Here is a 21,665-nt window from a genome sequence, read left to right as displayed (position 1 = left end):
GGTAGCAGTGTTGACCTCATCCAGAGAACAGAATTAAAGAGGGAGACATACGTATCTACAGATGCTGGAAACTTCAGTAAAAGACAAAGTGCTGGAGTAACTCAGCAGTTCAGGTAGCATCTGTGGAAGGAATGGAGAGCAGACGATTAGGGTTGAGATCAATTGAATATGAAGAAATGTTCCAACCCAAAACGTTGCCTATCCATTTTCTCCGAAGATGCTGCCAGACCTGCTCAGTTCCTCCAGCACTTTGTGTTTTGAACAAAAATGTATATTTTCCGAAATCTGTGTTGTCCAAATGTTTCTCCACACATCATGCAATCTGCAACAAAGTGAAATTTCTTCTTATTCAGCTTTGATACCTTTACCCAGCTCATGTAGTTTTCCATTCATAATTCTTCTTACCACAACCTCCCACTCTATCTATGTTATCCATCATTCTCATACATCTAAAGACTTGGATCATCCCTGTTTTCTTCAATGGTGAAAATATTTCCATCCTTACACATTATAAGTAGCATCCACAGTGAAAGTTGACTCAGATGACATGAATCCTTCCTCATTTTCACAGATGTTGTTTTTCTGAAAATTATCTGGTGTGTTGTACTTGCAGTTAATAATTGTAAATAAAAATTACAACAGTCTATCTGGTGTACACTAGTCTACTCTCAGTGTGATAATACTGCCGCCCAGGTTCCTGTTAAATTTATCTCCTCTCATCTTAAATGGCCTTTGGTTGTTGATTCCCAATGATGGGAAAAATGCTACGTGTATCCACCCTATCGATGCTTTTCATGATTTTATACACTTTAATAAAATCATCCCTCTGTCTCCTATGTTCCATGGAATAAAGTTCCAACTTTCACAAACTATTCATATACCTCAGTCCCACGTGCCTTAGCAACATCCTTGAAAATATTTTGTACGTTCTTTCCAGCTTATTGATATCTTCTGAATAGCAGGGTGACCAAAACTAAACACTGTATTCCACGTGCGGACCCATCAATGTTCTTGTACAAATGCAACGTAACATCCCAATTCTCTTAACCATTTCATGATTAAACATTTTATCTTATTTACCACCTCAGCACGTTGCGATTTTCTTCTTATTCAGCTTTGATACCTTTACCCAGCTCATGTAGTTTTCCATTCATAATTCTTCTTACCACAACCTCCCACTCTATCCAACTTATCCATCATTCTCAAACATCTAAAGACTTGGATCATCCATGTTTTCTTTAGTCTTCTCTGGTGAAAATATTTCCATCCTTACACATTATAATTAGCATCCACAGTGCAAGTTGACTCAGATCACATGAATCCTTCCTTATTTTCACAGATGTTGTTTTTCTGAAAATTATCTGGTATGTTGTAATTGCAGTTTATAATTGTAAATAAAAATTACAACAGTCTATCTAGTGTACAACAGTCTACTCTCAGTGTGACAATACTGCCACCAAGGTTCCTGTTAAATATATCTCCTCTCATCTTAAATGCCCTTTGGTTGTGATTCCCAATGATGGGAAAATGCTAGGTGTATCCACCCTATCAATGCTTTTCATGCTTTTATACACTTTAATAAAATCATCCCTCTGTCTCCTATGTTCCATGGAATAAAGTTCCAACTTGCACAACCTCTTCCTCTCCCTCAGTCCCACGTGCCTTAGCAACATCCTTGTAAATATTTTGTGCATTCTTTCCAGCTTATTGATATCTTCTGAATAGCAGGGTGACCAAAACTAAACACTGTATTTCAAGAGTTCTGTTTTTGTACAACTGCAACATATTCCAACTTCTATAAAGCATTTCATGATGAAACATTTTATCTGATTTACCACCTGCTTTACGATCTGCAAACAGCATTTAATTTAACAAGGTTTCAGACCAATAAGTTCTGATAAGCTTGATAAGTTCTGATCAATAAGCTTATTCAGTTCCCATTTTGAGCTTTGCTCTGTTCTCCTTTTCCATCTCAGTTCAATTGTGTTCAACACCAAGGATATCCGCTTTCTGAGCTGGAAAGGAAGAGGAAGCCCATGTGCCCATCTGTTTCACAAGAAATAGGATCACTCATCGTGCAGAGTGAGACTGGGGACCTCAGTTTATTGTGTGTCGCCGTGCTTAGAGATTTACTGCTCAGCCTCTGCGCCTCTTCACCAGTCTCTTCCCACAAGGTAGGCAACCTCACTGCAGTCACAATTCAGATAATGGATTTACCACCCACAAGTGAAATCTCAATCTGAGTATAATGTTCAAGTATCTTGTATCTTTTCATCTGTTAATCTTTCAACCACATCTTCTGTTGAATATGACACATTTCAAACTAATCAACATTATTCCGTGGTCAGATAAACAAAATATTGTAAATGCTGGGAATACAAAGAATAGAAAATGATGCAAACACTCACCAGGTCAGGCAGCATCCGTGGAAAGAGAAATGTAGACGGGTGTGTCGAAGTGGTTCTGCCCTTAAATATTAACTCTTTCTCTCATGTCACCGGCAGAATATTACCAACATTTTCAGGTTTTGCTTTATGTTGTTTTATCTCCTTTCCCCATAAACCTTCGGAAAGAGTGTTTTGCTCAATTTCATGACTGCCATCTGTGATTTGACTCTGGCCTGATTAATAGTAACATTTTAACTTTGGATCCCGTTACGTCTTTCTGATTACCAAATAATGCTCTAGTAATATTCAAAGATTCGTGGTCTTCACATTCCTGCTTCTGATTTGAATCAATTACTTGATTGAGTTCTAATTTAACCAAATCATTGCATGGAAAAACAAATAAAGAGTGTGAATGTAAAATGTTAGATGGCAGATTCCTGATGAAGTAAACCAGTCTCCTTTGAAAAATTAGATACAGGATAAATGTTTAGTTCAGTCATTGGTATCTTTTAAAATTTCTTCATGATTTACTAATTTTAAGTTATATGTGCGCTACATTTTTCTAGCTGGCATTGATTTAACACAAGTCATTTGGGGGGAAAATAAGCAAATCATACAGATGGATGATCTACATTTTGTTTATAGAACTTTTATTTAATGTTTGTTTATTATATTATCTATTGAGTACTGTGTTTACAAATCCTTTATGCTTCTGCAAGTAAGAATTTCAATGTTCTGTTTTGGCAAATGTGACAAGAAAACACTCTTGATTCTCTTGACTCTTGACAGAAGAAATGTCAGATCTGCTGAAAGCAGTGAAAGCACATTACCTCAGACTGTTACTTTTGACATTGGGTCCCAAAGGCTGCAATGTGTAGAAGATGATGTGTTCTTCCCCAAATTTATATTGGGTCTCATTACAACAGTAACATATGATAAAGAGAGAGAGTTCAGAGGGGGAACTAGAATGGTGAATAAAATTGTCAGGCCACAGAAAATTCAAGTTTGTCCCAAAGCAGACACCAAACATGCAGTTGTTTGCTCCATTGTATATAAGACTACAATGATCCAATGCAGTGCACTAGATTGTTAAAAGTGCAGATGAATTGTACTTTGAATTGGTTCATATGTGAAGTGAAATGAAGAAATAACAGGACGAATGTTGGATGTCCTGCTGTGGCATGGGAATGTGCCATGATATGGTGAGGGCAGAGAGGCAGTCTCCAGAGAGCAGCCCCTTCAGAATGTTGAAAGCTGAGGGGAAGATGTGTCTGCTGGTGGAATCTTGGTGAAAGAGGCAGACATTACATAGGATAAATGTGGAGGCCATTGGAATAGAATGTGAAGAATATCAGAACTCATCCAGGAGAGGGATGAGAGCAAAAGTTCAAAAAATAGATGAGAAATGGTTAAAGGCTCTATCAACTATGGTGGAGGAGAACCCATGATTCAGGGAGAAAGATGTTCTCCACATCAGTTATGACATGAGCAGACAACTTGGAGATAGACACAAAATGCTGGAGAAACTCAGCAGGTCAGACAGCATTCCTGGATAGAGAAGGGCTAGGACAGAGCACGGCCAGTCACAGGTGAACACAAGTGAGGCGGTTATGTGAAAGACAGCTAGTTGGACAAAGGCCAAGGATGACTTTGTAGTAGGACACAATTCCAACTGCATCTTTAGATTTGCTGACAATTCCACCATTATTGGATGAATTATGGATAATGAAGAGTCAAAGTATAGGAGGGAGATCAATTGTATAATTGAATGTTGCCAGTCCAACAACTTTGCTCTCAATGTCAGTAAGACTAAGGAGCTGATTGTTGGCTTTGGAATAGGTCGGCCAAGAATCATAAACTTACCTTCATCGATGGGTCGGTGGAGGACAGGGTCAACAATTTCAAGTTCCTGGGCATGTATATCTCTGAAGACCAACCCTGCATCCAGAACATTGATCCAACGATAAAAAAGAGCCCATCAATGCCTCTACTTCCTTTGAACATTAAGGGGATTTGGTATGTCGACCAACACACTCTTGAACCTCTACAGGTGTGTGGTAGAGAGAAAATTGAATAGTTTCATCATGGCCTGGTTCACCAATTTGAATTTCCACGAAAAAAGAAGATTACAACAAGTGGGAGACACTGCTCAGTTCATCGTGGATACTGACCTCCCCAAAGAAGGGAGTTCTTGGAAGCACCACCTCAACCAGGTAGCCAGTATCATCACGGACCCACACCTTCCTGGCCATGCTCTAACTTCACTCCTGCCACTGGTAAGATGGTTTAGGAGTCTGAAAACTGTGATCTCCAGGTTCAGGAACAGCTTCTACCCGACAACCATCAATTAGGCCACTGAACACAACAAACACCTACTAAACTTGGACTATGTACTGTCTGGCTTGCACTGGGGACTTTGGATTTTTGTTTTGCATTAATATTGTTTTATTATTGTTTGAACTTTTTTGTTTTTTATTATGTTATCTATTGAGCTCTATGTTTATAGACCTGTTATGGAGCTGCAAGTAAGAATTTCATTGGTCCATTTCAGTGCTTTCGGACAATTAAACACTCTTGACTTGACTCTTACCTATTCATTAACTGAATACAAATCAGCTGGTAAAAGTCTTTCAATAAGGCACAACTGATATTGTGCACTTTATAGATTGCCGATAAGGTTGGTGTACTTTGACCATCTCAAGATGCCCAGGATTGATTTGAACAACTGCAGATCGTGCTTAAATTTTGCACCAGTGTTGTTAAACAATGGCTTTAACATTCAAGTCTGACATGATACGTGAAGAATAACCAATGTCCAACTAAACATGAAGGGTGGAAATAATATTCTCCCAATTCATCTGTTCCCTTATATCTTCAATGTCAGTTGTGGATGCTAGATTCCGAGATGCACCTGGAGAAGCCTGATGGCAATGCTACCACAACAAGTCAATGATGGGTCGAATAGTGTAGCCACCGTGAAGATGTGGTGAAAATATGAACATTTAAGAGCATCAATCAGTATCTGTTCAATTGAGCCAATTAATTCTGGATATATGATTAAGCTGCGTGTTTTGTTAGTGCCACATAAGAACCTCACATTTCCTCGGAAGTAAAACAAAATCTATCATAACTCACATATTCCCATGTCTGAGTGTTTACTTCCTGGCCGACTGTGGTTCAATGAATTTATTGTGAAGTGACAGGCAGAAGCCTTGGGAATGGCAGTTGCAATTGTGCAAAGCGTATTTCACAATCCAGCGGCATTTTCTGGAATCACAGAGTTATCTCGGCATCACAGTCTGAGATGAGCAACATCTACTTCTTAGAAGGGCAACTGTGAGTTGCATAGTAGAGGACCAGAGAAGTATGAGGCCTCACTCCCAGCGTGTCCTGCTCTCACCTGGCCCACTGGCTCTGGTTTTCATGTCAATGCTTCAGTACATCTTCTTGTCAAGTTTATTCTTTGCAAAACGACAGCGGGATCTATTAATATTCATTCCACTGAACTATTGTTACCAGGTAGATGTGATCAATGCATAGGGCAACAATAGGAATATGCCCATCACTGTGATTTTATATCCCTGGTTACATAAGTAGATGTGTTTCTGATTAGTGTAAAATAAAAAATACATGTTGAAAAATATTTTTCAACTGTATTTTGTCTATTTCTTAAATAACGGTTCCTTTTTGGTTCCTATTTCAGCTATTTTTCTAGGAAATGAGGTTGTATAATGTTTATTCACGTCATGAATTCATTTCACTGACATTTAGTTCACAAAGTGGAATGAAGAAATAATTTGCAAAACAGTTTCATCTCATTAGTTTACCTTCACAGTTTGAGAGAAGGGAACTTTGATTTACCTCAGGTAGTTTCTCAAAACTGGATTTACACTGATATTGCCACATGAACCGAGGTACATTTAAAAATGTTGCGCTCCGGGCAAATCATGCCATACATGAATACGATCAAACTGACCCAAGTACAATGGCCATCTCCACATCAGCACTATATAGGCACAAGGAATTGCAGATGCTTGTTTACAAAAAAGGACATACAGTGCTGGAGTAACTCAGCTGTTCAGGCAGCATCTCTAGTAGACATGGATAGATGATGTTTCAGGTCAAGACTTTTCTTCAGACGCTGACCCAAATAGCCATCTATCCATGTCTTCCAGAGATGAGTTACTCCAGCACGTTGTGTCCACTTTAGCACCAATGATGTAGACTGGTGTGTGTACTCTACCTTGCATTCTGAAATTGATAACCTGCTCCTTCATCTTGCTGACATTGAGATAGAGTTGTTATTTTGACACCATGCTACTGAGCTCTCTATTTCCTTTCTGCACTCTGTCTCATAGTTTTTCAAGGTTCTGCACACTATGCTGACATCATTGGAAATCTTGTAAGTGGAGTTAAACCAGAATTTGGCTATGCAAGCGTGAGTGCAGAGGGATTTTAGTAAGGGGCTGAGAATGTGTCCTTGATAGTTTTTGTATGTCATGTTAAGCTATTTATTTCGCTATTACAGGGAAAGAGAAGGAATCTGTGAAATCAGGCTATGAATGGTCCACAGCAAAATGCCTCTTGGTCTGGTGTTCGGAGTCCTGGTTGCTTTACTTCAGTCTGTTTCCACCCAGAGTAAGTGCATTGGTTCACCAATCACTATCAATTTGTTTCGACTTTTTCTGAATTTGTATAAAGCAAATTAGGTCACAGAGCTCTAGGATATGGTGTATTAGGATTTTTAGAAGTTCCTCAGATAAGGTACCACAGAAGAAGTTAACCAAAAAAGTTACAGCACGTGGTCTTGGGGAAAATACAAAGTGTATGTTGAAGATGTTCGGTGCTGGCATACCATGGATATTGTTCAAAAACAAGGTAAGTAGACTTGACCTGAATTGTTTAGAGGTTAAGCAATATAATAAGATGATCCCAGTGAAATATTTGAAGTTTTAACATGGTTTGAGAGGCTAGCTACGTGGATGATATTTCCTTGTCTGGGCTGTCCTATTGCAGGTCATTCAAGACTAAGATTAGAAAAATAAATTCTTTGTTTCGACAGAAATAAATGCTCCAGCATTGTCAGTGCAGGGATATTAAATAAAATATGGAATTTAGGTGTTTGCAGGAAAGTATTGCTGACATAAAAAATCAGCCAGGATCTTATTGAGTAGTAGACCAGGTATGAAGGGCCGAATGGCTTACTCCCATCTCTGGTCCTTACCATTGCACAATGTATGATTCATTAAGTCATACAAAAGGCAGAAAAGGCCTTTATTTCTGCTTCCACTGGGTGGTTCCAGCAATGGCTGCATTGCCAACAGTCTGTCTGTCCCTTCCTTCCTTTGTTGTTTGTTTGTATGTGTTAAATGTGAGTTTTAGTGTTCTTTAGCTTGTTATGTGGGGGATCGGGAGCTCCACCGCAGGAGCCTGCGAACTTGCCATCGTGGAGCCCACGATCCCTTTGCCAGGGATCGACCTCGAGCTGCATCGTGAGAGCCTGTGAACTATAACATCGTGGAGCACATGGTCTCTGGTCAGACACTGACTTCGGGTGCTCCAAGCCACAGGAGCTTCAACTGCCCTGACGCGGGTGCTTCGATCGCCCCGACGCAGATCTTCCATCGCCCCTATGTGGGAGCTTCGACAGCCCCTACGCGGCAGCTTTGGTCACCCCAACTTCAGATGGTTCGACTGACCCGACCGCGAGAAAATAAAGACGAGTAAGATTAGATTTCATTGTCTTCCATCACAGAGAGTAACGTGGGGAATCCACTGTGGTGGATGTTTATGTTAATTTTTATGAAGTTGTGTGTCTTGTTGCTTTTTTTAGTATGGCTGTCTGGTAATTTGAATTTCACTGTACCTTAATTGGTACGTGACAATAAACTGACCTTGAAACCTTATTTCCACATCCCTGCTCCTTAAAATTTGTGTACATTTGCTTTCAGCTTCAAACTACAATGCTGCACCATACCAAGTCATCCAAAATTCCCATTGGTTTCCATTTCTTTTACAAACTTGTGATAGCACTGATTTCAATAAAGTTTACTATTCAACTTTTAAAAGGCTGAATCTTGGATAGAATTTGAAAAGTAAGAAAAATATTAGTGTCTGTAAAATTTGGAATTTTTGCAAAGTTATATTATGACCAAAGGAATTTACACTTCAGTCAAAAGAGTTTGAAAAAGATCAACAAATTTTGCAAACTCTACTTTAGTAAAAGGAAGGTTGTGAGGAACTCTCATGGGCCTTTTTAAGATAAAGATGGAGACGTTGCTGCCACTTGTGGGAGAACACTAAACAAGTGATGCTCACTATCAGCTTTAGAAACCCCCATCAAATGGGAGACAAATGCAGACTGACTCCTCCATATCTATTGAGTTTCTCTCCCTCCTGTCCACTACACATTCCCTTGTGACCCCTAATTACAGTAAATTCAACGTATCATCAGCGATGTATATATTGTTAACTGCACCAAATGTGCAATGGAGTTGTTCATTTGCTTGAGTAATAGTGTGGCAATGAGGCACGATGATCACTTGATAAAAATAATAATATTGCATCTATGGAATACCATGATTAATAATTACTGATATTGAATTAAACAGACATGATGATATTAAAATACTTCCACTGTTCCTCTTTTTAAACAGATAACTCCAATGACTTTTATATTTTCAATACAAAAGTTACCATTGTGTTCCATGGACCAATCAATCCTGGAAATGGCCCTGTTGCCTGGAGCTGGACATCACATTCTGGGCAAGGATTGCAACGGATGATAGATTTACAGAGAGATAATTACAGCCAGTGGACTCAACATTTGAACCCTAACTTCAGACACTCTGACTTGTTCCATAACATGAATTGTGACCTTGACACTGTACATCTGAGCATAAGCAATCCAACATTTAAGTTTTCAGGATCCCTCACCTTGGCACAAACATTGCCGAGTTATAAAATCCTGAAACAGTACGAAATATTTGGTATTAAAAGTGAGTATTGAAAAAGAGTTCCCCATGACCAATTCAATACCGAGCATATAAACGTTAATTGATCCAATGAGGATGGACCTTGGGGCAAAGTACTGAATTGAGGTGGGGCATCATATTCAGCATAGCGAGGAAGTGTAAATTTGGAGCAGCTGTTATTGGATGTCCACATCTGACATTGGGGAGTCATTTAAAGACCAGTTGATCAGAGTTCAATACCAACACGGTCCAGTAAGGTGGGGGAAAACAGTAAAGAATGAAGCACGGAGTTAGGAGGGGGCATGAAATGTCATTGGCAAGTTGTAGTAAAGAGAATCCAAAAGCATTTTATATATACATTAACAAAAGTGAGCTTCACATCAGTGGTAGGGAAGGTATAAGATGGGTTTCTTAGAGATAAGACTTACTTGTATTTGGAAGGGAATGTACAATTTACGGAACCATGCTGAGGGTCCCAATGGGGCAGGTCATGTTTTACAAATTTGATTAAGATTTTTGGGGATTGCTGTAGATAATTGGAGGGATGTTGTCGACATTAGGGAAATGACAAGGTCCTTCATGGTAGTCTGATCCAGAAGGTTAAGATATCTGAGATCAATGGTGACTTAGTAGCTTTGATTCATAGCTAGCACCCCATGAAGACAGAGGGTAGTGGTGGAAAGGTGTAATGCTGGGTCTAGGTCTATGACCAATGGTGTTCCGCAAGGAAAAATATTGTAACTTATGTTGTTTTGATATATAATTGACCTAGATGAAAATGTAAATGGGTTTATTGATGAGAAAATTTGAGGTTACAAAAATTGGAGTAGCAGACAGTGAAGAAGTCTGGCGAATGATGCAAGCTCAGACTTATCCCTAAGCACAGTCCCGGATTTGAAGGAAGAGGCATAGTGATCTCAGGCTTCTCCCCATAATTCACCCTTGCCTTGTGGCGGTCTCAGGCTTATCCTGGCAGCTCAGCTTTAGGACTTGATGAGGCAATACTGCCTGTCTCTGGATTATCCTTTGTCTCTGTTTGTGGGCATAGTCCCACATTTTCTGTGGGCGGGAAGAGGCAATGGCATGATAGGCTTGCCCCAGCAAGCTCTCTCTCTCTCTCCCCCTCTCCCTCTCCATCGCTCCCTCTCAGCAGAGGGAAGGGCCTCTGTCACAGTATTGATTTAGCTAGCACTTCCTGAATCCCATGTGATCTAACCTTCCATGCTAACCTTGCAAAAGTCCACCTCGTCTACTTCCACGTCCCTGCTTCATCACTCCACTTTGTTACCATTACAAAAAACTCTCAGATTGTTGAGACATGATTTCCCACAAACAAAGACATGTTGACTATCCCTAATCAGTCTGTCCATCCAAATGCGATTAGATCCTGTCCCTCAGAATCCCCTTCAGTAATTTACCCACTACTGATGTCAAGCTCTAGGTCCCTGTCTTCTCCTTGCTGTCCATCTTATATAACAGCACAACATAACTCCAGTTACCCTCACTCTCATGTTTGGGAACTTCACTTGTGGCTAAAGGTGATGTAAATATCTCTGCAATGATCTGCAATTTCTTCCCTAGAGTTCCATAATGTCTGAGATTGCACTTAATCACGTGATGGGGATTTTTCCCACATTAATGTGCTTTAAGACTATAAATACATCCTTTCAGGTAATTCATTTATAGTCCAAGATCACAACTAATTTTCCTCATTTCTTTACCTTCTATGAGCATCTCCATAGTATAAACTCATGAGAAATATTTGTTAATATTATAGTTCATCTCCAGTGGCACCATATATCAGATCTATTTCATGCCTCTTTTTCCTCCCTCTTGATTTTACTCCAAAGTGCACCCTTTCAGTGTTGGTTTTGTATCAATGAATATGTTCAATGGTCTTGCTGTAGTTAGCTGGCCATTGAACACAAGAGTTGCATTGGTGCATTCCCTCATGTCCAATATAAACATAAATCATCCATTTATGATAATCCAACACTGATTTTACTAATTTCACAATACTAATTCCTTTTTATTCTCCACAACTCGCTCAAACTTATTTGCTCACCAGCACGGCAGGGAAAATTTACAGTGGCCAACTAATCTATGAACCACCAAGTTTTTAGGATATAAAATAGGAGGACTTTGAGGAAACCCTCGTGCCCACAGGGAGATAGTGCAAAGATTCCACAAAGCACTGGAGGTTAAAATGGAACCCAGGTGACTGGCGCTGTGAGGCAACCATGCTACCAATGGCATCACTCAGCCACCCCATTGTTGGCAACGGCAAATGGTGAACAAACCCTCGATCTTTGATCTGAACTGTGACATCCTATCATAAGTTCAGATCTGCATCACAGAATTTGGTGTAGCTAGATTGTGACTCAATGTGCTCTCTGTGTTATTTTATGTCTAAGATCCAACTATATCTGGACTGACTACAAATACAATTGATGCTATTGGGCACACCTTTAGGTCAGATTAAACTCAATCATTGTACTGTACAAGCCACTCCTCACTCTGTCTCATTGTTTTTCACAGTTGAGGCAAGTCCACGTTGGCCTGTGATGGGCAGTGATGTCACACTCAGCTGCACCATCTCCAGACTCTCAGATACAGTCAGTCTTCACTGGAGATCAATGGACTCATCCCAGCAGAACAGGAGGAACACTGATCAGATCCGCCTGAATAACACGATCTATCTGATAATCCGACATGTTACAGTGGAGGATGCCGAGATGTATGAGTGTGAAGTGCAGAAAAATGCAAAGGTTGTCGGCAAAGGGAAAGCACAATTTTCTGTAATCAAATGTAAGTGTTGTTATCTTACCATAGATATTAAGGTTGCCGCTTATTCACAATTAACTAACATGATAAACAAAAAAATGTTTGAATAAAATATATTAATCATGCCCATTCACATTTAAAAAATGGACTTAATCCAAATACAAAACTCACCTTCCTCTGGGTCATGATTCACTGTCTGTGAGTCCCATGTGCACCCAATGGATCAGTCAGGTGCTAGATTCCATGGAATAACATTATTTCAGCTTTGGTGTGATTCTAAACTCCTTCTTTGGAATTTCAATGTCTTTCACCTGCCTCTTTGAAAGTGAATCTAATGTTATCTATATCTTTAGAGTTGTCAGTGAATTGCCATCAACACACATGATCAATGCATTAATCCTGTGCATCCCTGGTTGGATATCTGCAGGTCACACCTAATCAAAGCTCATACAGGAAAGAAAAGCCAAAGGACCATACACCTATTTTCAATGGCTCTTCATGGAGAGAGTCGGCCTCTTCAAGATCCTGGTCGTGCACATTTCTTATCTGTCCTGGGCCCACCACATTGATACACTCACAAAAATGCTCACCAATGCCTAAACTTCCTCAAAAGTTTGGCGTTATCACCAGATACTCTATCCAACTTCGACAAGTATGTAGTGCAGTGGATATTGACTGGCTGTCTGGTTTGAAAATTCAGCAGAAAGAGGTGATTGTTGCCTTGTCCGTCACATATATTGATCTCCCCACCACCAAAGGAATCCACAGAAAGTGCTGCCTCAAAAAGGCAGCTAATATCGGCAAAGCCCCATACCACGCTGGCCATGCTCTCATCTCGCTGCTATGATTAGGAAGCAGGTACAGGAGCCTGAGAACCATTACCACAAGATTCAAGAACCGTTTCACAGAAACATAGGAAAATTGATGCCGGAGCAGGCCCTTCAAACCTGCAGCGCCATTCAATATGATCATTTAAAATCAGAACCCCGTTCCTGATTTTTCCCCATATCAATAGACAATAGGTGCAGGAGTAGGCCATTCAGCCCTTCGAGCCAGCACCGCCAATCAATGCGATCATGGCTGATCACTCTCAATCAGTACCCCGTTCCTGCCTTCTCCCCATACCCCCTCACTCTGCTATCCTTAAGAGCTCTATCCAGCTCTCTCTTGAAAGCATCCAACGAACTGGCCTCCACTGCCATCTGAGGCAGAGAATTCCACACCTTCACCACTCTCTGACTGAAAAAGTTCTTCCTCATATCCCTTGATTCCTTCAGCCCTTAGAGCTAATTCTAACCCTCTCTTGAAAACATCCAGTGAAATGGTCTCCACTGCCTTCTGAGGCAGAGAATTCCAGATTCACAACTCTCTGGGTGAAAAGATTTTTCCACATCTCAGTCCTAAATGGCCGATCCCTTATTCTTAAACTGTGACCACAGCTTCTGGACTCCCCCAACATAGGGAACATTTTTCCTGCATCTAGCTGTCCAATCCCTTAAGAATGTTATATGTTTTGTGATGTCTTGAAAGGTCGGGAGCTTTTCTCTTGAAGGTTGGGAGGTGTGGGTGCCGGAAATAAAGACAGAAACGTTCTTGTTTTCAAACTTAAATTCCATATATTTAGTCTTTACCAAAAACAGGTAATGAAATCAAAACTGTAGCTTGCTGCCTTCTTACAAAATAGAACTCAAACACTGCTTCTCTCCCTCTCTGCACCAGTCGTTGTCTCTCTCTTTAAATATACTGCTTCCCTTCCCTTTTAGCTCTCTCACAGGTAATCAGCTCATCTGGTTCAGCTGGGCAGCAATCAGTGTCAGCAGCAATCAGCAGCAATCAGCAGCAATCAGTGTCAGCAGCAATCAGTGTCAGCAGCAATCAGTGCCAGCAGCAATCAGTGTCAGCAGCAATCAGTGTCAGCAGCAATCAGTGTCAGCAGCAATCCGTGTCAGCAGCAATCCGTGTCAGCAGCAATCCTTGTCAGCAGCAATCAGTGTCAGCAGCAATCAGTGTCAGCAGCAATCAGTGTCAGCAGCAATCAGTGTCAGCAGCAATCAGTGTCAGCAGCAATCAGTGTCAGCAGGGCAGGCAGCCCTGCTGACTATGGGTTTTGTAGTCTTTTGCTGGCAGCCATGATGGTTTGTAGTCCTTGTTGCATCCACCAGGAGGAAATATATCTCCCCTCTATGACTCTACCTCTCATGATATTACATTTCACCCTCCCCTGACTTGAGGCCTCTGGACTGGGGAAGGAGGCCCACAGGACGTTTCTTCAGGAAAGGGCATCTGCATTCCCATGTTTCCGACCTGCTCTGTGGACAACCGAGAAATTAAAAGCCTGGAGGCTGATAAACCATCTTGTTACTCGACTGTTCGTTTCCCTATTTCTTGACATCCACTGCAAAGGAGCATGGTCTGTGAGTAGAGTGAATTTGCGCCCAATAAGGTAATAGCGAAGGGTTTCAAGGGCCCACTTAATTGCCAGACATTCTTTCTCCGGTGTAGAGTATCTTTTCTCATGGGCCAAAAGCTTTCTGCTACTGTAGAGGATTGGGTGCTCCTCACCCTTCTGTATCTGAGAGAGTACCGCCCCAAGACCCACCTCCGAGGCATCTACCTGCACAACAAACTCCTTGTTGAAGTCTGGGACGGCCAGAACTGGGTGGGAACACAAGGCCTTCTTCAGGCTGGTGAAAGCCTCCTGTGCTTCCTGTGACCATTTCACCATTCGGGACTGTCTTTTAGTTGTCAGATCTGTTAGGGGGGCAATTAGATCAGAGAAGTTGGGAACAAAGTGTCTATAGTAGTTTGCAAGGCCTATAAAGGATTTTACTTGTCTCTGATACAGGTCGTGTCCAATCTTGGATGGCCCTTAGTTTAGCATCTTGAGGTTTAACAAGACCACGCCCTATTGTGTAACCAAGGCACTCTGTTTCACTATAGGCTAGCCGGCACTTGCGGGGATTGGCTGTGAGACCTGCTACACGAAGAGCATCCAGTACCTTCTGTACTCGGGGCAAATGACTTTCCCAATCTGTGCTATGTATCACTATGTCATCTAAATAGGCTGCAGCATATTCTTTGTGGGGCCGCAGGACCCGGTCCATCAGCCGCTGGAAGGTGGCAGGCGCTCCGTGTAGACCAAATGGTAACTTGGTGCACTGGAAAAGCCCTTCACTTGTTGCAAAGGCTGTTTTCTCTCGGGATTCTAGGGAAAGCGGAACTTGCCAGTACCCCTTTGTGAGGTCAAGGGTTGTGATGAAGCGAGCCATTCCCAGACGGTCTATTAGTTCATCTACCAGGGGCATGGGGTAAGCGTCGAACTCGGACACTTCATTTAGTTTTCTAAAGTCATTGCAGAATCGAGTCGACGTATCAGGTTTGGGGACCAGTACAATTGGGTTTGCCCAGGCACTATGGGATTCTTCAATAACTCCTAGTTCAAGCATCTTTTTAACTTCCTCTCTAATTGTTTCCTTATGGGCTTCTGGAACTCTATAGGGCCGCTGATGGACTACCTTTCCAGGCTTAGTGCGAATTTCATGTACTGCGAGATGCGTAGTGCCTGGCTTGGCCGAGAATACATCTTGGTTACGGTCATCCAGCTCCATGCACTCTTGACGTTGCTGGGGTGACAGCTCTGGGCCCACCTTTATGTCATCTCTTGGTGGTGCTCCTGACTCTTTTGGGGGTAAACAACTTAATAGAACCTCTGCCAGGTGCCATTTTTTCAACAGGTTCACGTGGTAAGTCTGTTCTGGTTTTCTCCTTCCCGGTTGCTTTACCTTGTAGTTTACCTCTCCCACCTTTTTGATGATTTCGTATGGCCCCCGCCAAGTGGCTAAAAATTTACACTCAACAATGGGCACCAGAACCAGAACCCGTTCACCTGGCTGGAACTCTCGGGGATGTGCAGGGCGGTTGTAGGATGCTTGCTGTTACCTTTGAGCTTTTTCCATATGTTCTCTGACAATAGGATAGATAGTAGCCACCCTGTCTTTCATGGCCTCCACATGCTCAATAACAGTGCGGTGAGGACAAGGCTGTTTCTCCCATGCTTCTTTAGCTAGGTCAAGAAGCCCCCTGGGTTTGTGACAGTATTGAAGCTCAAAGGATGAGAAGCCTGTAGAAGCTTGGGGCACCTCCCTAACTGCAAACATCAGGTACAGAAGGAGCTGGTCCCAGTTACACCCATCTCTTTCAATTGACTTCCTTAGCATGGCTTTAAGGGTCTTGTTGAACCTCTCTACCAGACCATCAGTTTGAGGGTGGTATACTGATGTTCGGAGGTGCTTGATCCTTAGGAGGGAGCACAGGCCCTTGGTGACACGAGACATGAAAGGGGTCCCCTGGTCTGTTAATATTTCTTTTGGAATCCCTACTCTACTGCACAGGAGCAACAGTTCCTTTGAGATATGCTGGGCTGTAGCCTTTCTGAGGGGTACAGCCTCAGGATAACGGGTAGCATAGTCTACCAGGACCAGAATATACTGATGCCCCCGAGCACTTTTGGGTAGGGGGCCCACAATATCTAACCCAATCCTTTCAAAGGGGACTTCAATGATTGGTAGTGGGATAAGGGGATTCCTAAATGAGGGCCGGGGGGCAGTGAGCTGGCATTCTGGACAACTACGGCAATAATTTTCAACTTCTTTGTGGATGCCTGGCCAAAAGAACCTCTGCAGAATTCTGACTTTTGTTTTTTCCACTCTTAGATGTGCCCCGAGCAAGTGTGTATGGGCCAGTTGTAACACTGTGAGAAGAAAAGCTTTTGGCACTAACAACTGCTCTGTTACCTCATCTTGCCCTTTTTTCATCTGGTACAGCCCATTCTTTATAGCAAAATGAGGGTAAGTTAAACCACTTCCCGGCCCCTGGTCCACACCCTCTAGTACTCTAACATTTTTAGAAGCATTTATCAATGTAGGATCTTTGAGCTGAGCAGTACTGGCCTGAAAGCGAGGGTGGTCTGTCTGCTACCCGGTTGGAATCCTTACTTGATGATGGCCAATTGTTTCCTTGTGGCCCCTCCCCTTCAGAAGCCGGCCCCATATCACTGGATGATGCTACCGCGCCCAGGAGAGCATTTACTGGAGGAGAAGTAAGCGTTAAACTAGCACTGGACCTATTCTTAGGACTGCTTCTCTTATGCTTGTTCTTACCTCTGGGCAGTGATGTCTCCCTAGATCGTCTCTCTTGTATTTCCCTACAGTCTGTGGAACAGGGGGCAGTCTCGTCCTATTAAGAGTGGGACTGGCAGGGCATCCAAAAGCCCTGCGATGACTTCATACATGCCTTGGGTTGTGACTAGCTTCAAACTACTAGTAGGATACTCACGAGTGTCACCATGGACGCAGGAGACGGGTCGGGTCTTTTCCTGCAGCAAGTCTGTTTCATCTATTAAAGATTTGTGAACTAGTGTGAAATTACTCCCTGAGTCCAGCAAAGCTTCCACATCTTGGTTATTTAGCTTCACAGGGCACATAAAAGCTGGGTGTTCAGCACCCTCCATCAAGGCAGCATAAAGGTTTGTGGGTTGGCTGCCAGAGGAGTCTGCAGTGGGCATCAATTCATCCACTTTGTCACATTGCCATGAAATATGACCCATTTCCCCACATCTGTAGCATCTTCTGGTGTCCCTGTCCAGGATTTTTCTCCTTTGTTCAGCCTGATATAATCCCTGTACATTAACCTGTCTGGTTGGGTTGCCCTGTATGGGTTTTTGGGGCTGTGGCTGAGGATTTGCTTGACGTCCTTGAACGATAGGTTGCTCTTTTTCCCCCACCCCTCCTTATCTGGCATTCTCCACCATTGTGATGTCTTGAGAGGTCGGGAGCTTTTCTCTTGAAGGTTGGGAGGTGTGGGTGCCGGAAATGAAGACAGAAACGTCTTGTTTTCAAACTTAAATTCCATATATTTAGTCTTTACCAAAAACAGGTAATTAAATCAAAACTGTAGCTTGCTGCCTTCTTACAAAATAGAACTCAAACACCGCTTCTCTCCCTCTCTGCTCCAGTCGTTGTCTCTCTCTTTAAATATACTGCTTCCCTTCCCTTTTAGCTCTCTCACTGAGGCAATCAGCTCATCTGGTACAGCTGGGCAGCAATCAGTGTCAGCAGCAATCAGTGTCAGCAGCAATCAGTGTCAGCAGCAAACAGTGTCAGCAGCAATCAGTGTCAGCAGCAATCAGTGTCAGCAGCAATCAGTGTTAGCAGCAATCAGTGTCAGCAGCAATTAGTGTCAGCAGGGCAGGCAGCCCTGCTGACTATGGGTTTTGTAGTCTTTTGCTGGCAGCCATGATGGTTTGTAGTCCTTGTTGCATCCACCGGGAGGAAATGTATCTCCCCTCTATGACTCTACCTCTCATGATATCACAGTTTCTATAAGATCCCCTCTCATCCTTCTAAATTCCAATGAATAAGAGCCCAGTTGACCCATTTAGACCATGGGCCGAGGTGCCTTTTCATTTCATGTCGTGACCCACATCCCATATATACCTGTATTTATAACATATTGTGTAAAAATATCATAGAAATTATATCTGAAACTCGTCAAGAACAAAACCTGCACATATTTTTTAAATATGTAAAAAACCTCCAAAATTATGCCAATTTTCCAAGTAGTAATTGTCCAATCAAAGCACATTTGGCATTGAGTTGGACGCCAATTGAACTATCACGAGCTTTGTTTCAGGCTGGCTAGGCAGGGAGCCCACGTGTCGCTGTTCCTTCACTGTTGATAGGTCAAAGTCCTGGAGTAATTCCTGGCAAAATTCTGATATGATAAAATCCTGCAGTGCATGTTCAGAATTCTCTCTCTGAGCTCCCGGAAAGCCGTGGAGAAATGATATCAACAAACTTCTTTTAAGAGCCACTGCATACATCCTTAAGTGTTATATGCTGGTGTAATGATTTCTTATAGTGTTCACGTTTCTAATTTAAGTTTCCTTTCGAGATAACTTTTGGAGTGTAAACATCAGATACTGTCACAATTAAGCTGGTGTCTATATTATTCTCTCAGTCTGCTCTGCCATTCACTAGTACCGCGCCTCATGCTGTATTTGAAATCTCTTTCAGTTCTTAAACCCTAGGTGCTATTAATCATATCTTGTACTTGAATATATTCACTGATCGAGAATCTATGATGAGATAGAAATCTGCTTGGGTGAAGAAATGTCTGCTTTGTGATGTGCCTGACCAACTAACCTGGCAAGGTTTAGTTTCCTCGACACAGTAAACAATTAGAAACAGCTGTCTATCTGGAATTAAAACAATGTTTAAAATATTTTGGTCATGCGTGTTCAGAATTCTCTCTCTGAGCTCCCGGTAAGCCGCAGAGTAGCCAAGACCGGAGCAGGCCAGAGCGGGTTTTCACGGAACGACAGAGCCCGCGGCTGATGGAGCCTGGGTCGATGTAGCCCGTGGCTGGAGCCTGGGTCGATGGAGCCCGTGGCTGGAGCCTGGGTCGATGGAGCCCGTGGCTGGAGCCTGGGTCGATGGAACCCGTGGCTGGAGCCTGGGTCGATGGAGCCCGTGGCTGGAGCCTGGGTCGATGGAACCCGTGGCTGGAGCCTGGGTCGATGGAGCCCGTGGCTGGAGCCTGGGTCGACGGACTCCGCGGCTGGAGCCTGTGTCAATGAATTCCGCGGCTGAATTGCCGTGACTTTTTCAAATTAGCTTAATTAATTAGTGTGCAACTTTTTGCACTGACGAGTTATGAATCCCTTCTCAAAGTAGATACCAGAGATAGGTCACAAAAGTTCAAATCTAGACACATTTTCGATGTGAGGCCCGCGGTCTAATTCTTTCATCATATGTCAGTCCCGCCATCCTGGGAATTAACCTGGTGAACCTACGATGCACTCCCTCAATAGCAACAATGTCCTTCCTCAAATTAGGAGACCACAATTGCACACAATGCTCCAGGTTCGGTCTCACCAGGGCCCAATGCAACTGAAGTGGGACCTCCTTGTTCCTAAACTTAAATCCTCTCGCAATGAAGGCCAACATGCCATTAGCCTTTTTCACTGCCTGCTGCACCTGCAAGCTTACTTTCAATGACTGATATACAAGCATGGCTGGGTCTCGATGCAGCTCCCCTTTTCCTAATCAGGCACCATTCAGATAATAATCTGCCTTCCTGTCCTTGCCATCAAAGTGGATATCTGAACATTTTTCAACATTATACTGCAACTCCCATACTGCAACTCACCCAACCTATCAAAGTCACCCTGCAGCCTCATATCATCCTCCTCGCAGCTCACACTGCCACCCAGCTTTGCGTCATCCGCAAACTTGGAGATGTTACATTAATTCCCTCGTCTAAATCGTTAATAGATAATAGTAAATAACTGGGGTCCCAGCATGGAGCCTTGCGCACCCCACTGGTCACTGCCTGCCATTCTGAATAGGACCCGTTAATTCACACTCTTTGCTTCCTGTCTGCCAACCAGTTCTCTATCCGTGTCAATACTCTACCCCCAATACCATGTGCTCTAATTTTGCACACTAATCTATTGTGTGGGACCTTGTCAAAGGCTTTTTGAAAGTCCAGATATACGCCACATCCACTGGCTCTCCCTTATCCATTCTACTTGTTACATCCTCAAAAAATTGCAGAAGATTAGTCAAGCATGATTTCCCCGTCATAAATCCATGCTGACTTTGACCGATCCTGTCACTGCTTTCCAAAGGCGCAGCTATAACCTTAATAATTGACTCAAGCATCTTCCCCACTACTGAAGTAAGGCTAACTGTCTGCAATTCTACATTTTTTATTTCCTTCCTTTCTTAAAAAGTGGAGTTACATTGGTTATCCTCCAGTCCACAGGACCTGATCCAGAGTCGAGAGAACATTAGAAAATGATCACCAATACATCCACGATTTCTAGGGCCATTTCCTTGAGTACTCTGGGATGCAGATCATCAGGTCCTGGGGATTTATCTGACTTCAGTCCAACAGTTTACCTAACACCATTTCAGAACTAATTTGGATTCTCTTCAGTTCCTCCCTCCCACTAGATCCTCGGTCCCCCAGTATTTCTGGGAGAATGTTTGTGACTTCCTTAGTGAAGACAGAACCAAAGTACTAATTTAACTGTGTAGAAGCCATTTTACGATATTATATTATTTTGTACTATTTTGGACACTAAGACATTAAAACTATGCTTACATATGGGCTGGGCGGAGCCAGAGAGCTTCCAGCTCTGATGTATTTCTTCAGTTCAGGCGAAGAAGTGGCTGATAGAAGACCAGCCAGAAGAAGCTGCCGATAAAATCGCCTAAAAGAACCAGCTGATAGAAGATCAGCAAGAAATATCTGCTGGAGATAAGGTCTGGCAGTTTGTATAAGTCACGTTGGATACAGTGAATTATACAAATATTAGATTTTTACCAAACCAATCAACAACAAGTTGATGACAAGAGATATGCCAATATGGTATATTGCAACTTCAAATAAATGACTAACTTCAAAAGAAACATCGTGGAGATCTCTGTGGTTGATTGTTTGCGTCAAGAAAATA

General features: G+C 42.5%; 1 protein-coding gene across 2 annotated transcripts in view; it reads left to right on the top strand.

The window, feature by feature from the left end:
* The first annotated feature begins 2,069 nt into the window (after positions 1-2,069).
* The window catches only part of LOC144599922 (uncharacterized), a 33,544-nt gene continuing 13,948 nt past the window's right edge, over positions 2,070-21,665 (top strand). For both annotated transcript variants that reach the window (XM_078411189.1, XM_078411188.1), the window contains exons 1-4: positions 2,070-2,174; positions 6,916-7,025; positions 9,044-9,385; positions 11,900-12,169. In XM_078411189.1, the coding sequence (XP_078267315.1) occupies positions 6,950-7,025; positions 9,044-9,385; positions 11,900-12,169 (688 nt within the window). In that variant the 5' untranslated portion in view covers positions 2,070-2,174; positions 6,916-6,949. The remainder of the gene's footprint in view (positions 2,175-6,915; positions 7,026-9,043; positions 9,386-11,899; positions 12,170-21,665) is intronic.

The sequence above is a fragment of the Rhinoraja longicauda genome, chromosome 14 (genome assembly GCF_053455715.1).
Source record: "Rhinoraja longicauda isolate Sanriku21f chromosome 14, sRhiLon1.1, whole genome shotgun sequence".
In the NCBI taxonomy this organism is placed as follows: domain Eukaryota; kingdom Metazoa; phylum Chordata; class Chondrichthyes; order Rajiformes; family Arhynchobatidae; genus Rhinoraja; species Rhinoraja longicauda.
This window is presented reverse-complemented; position numbering and strand designations above follow the sequence as displayed.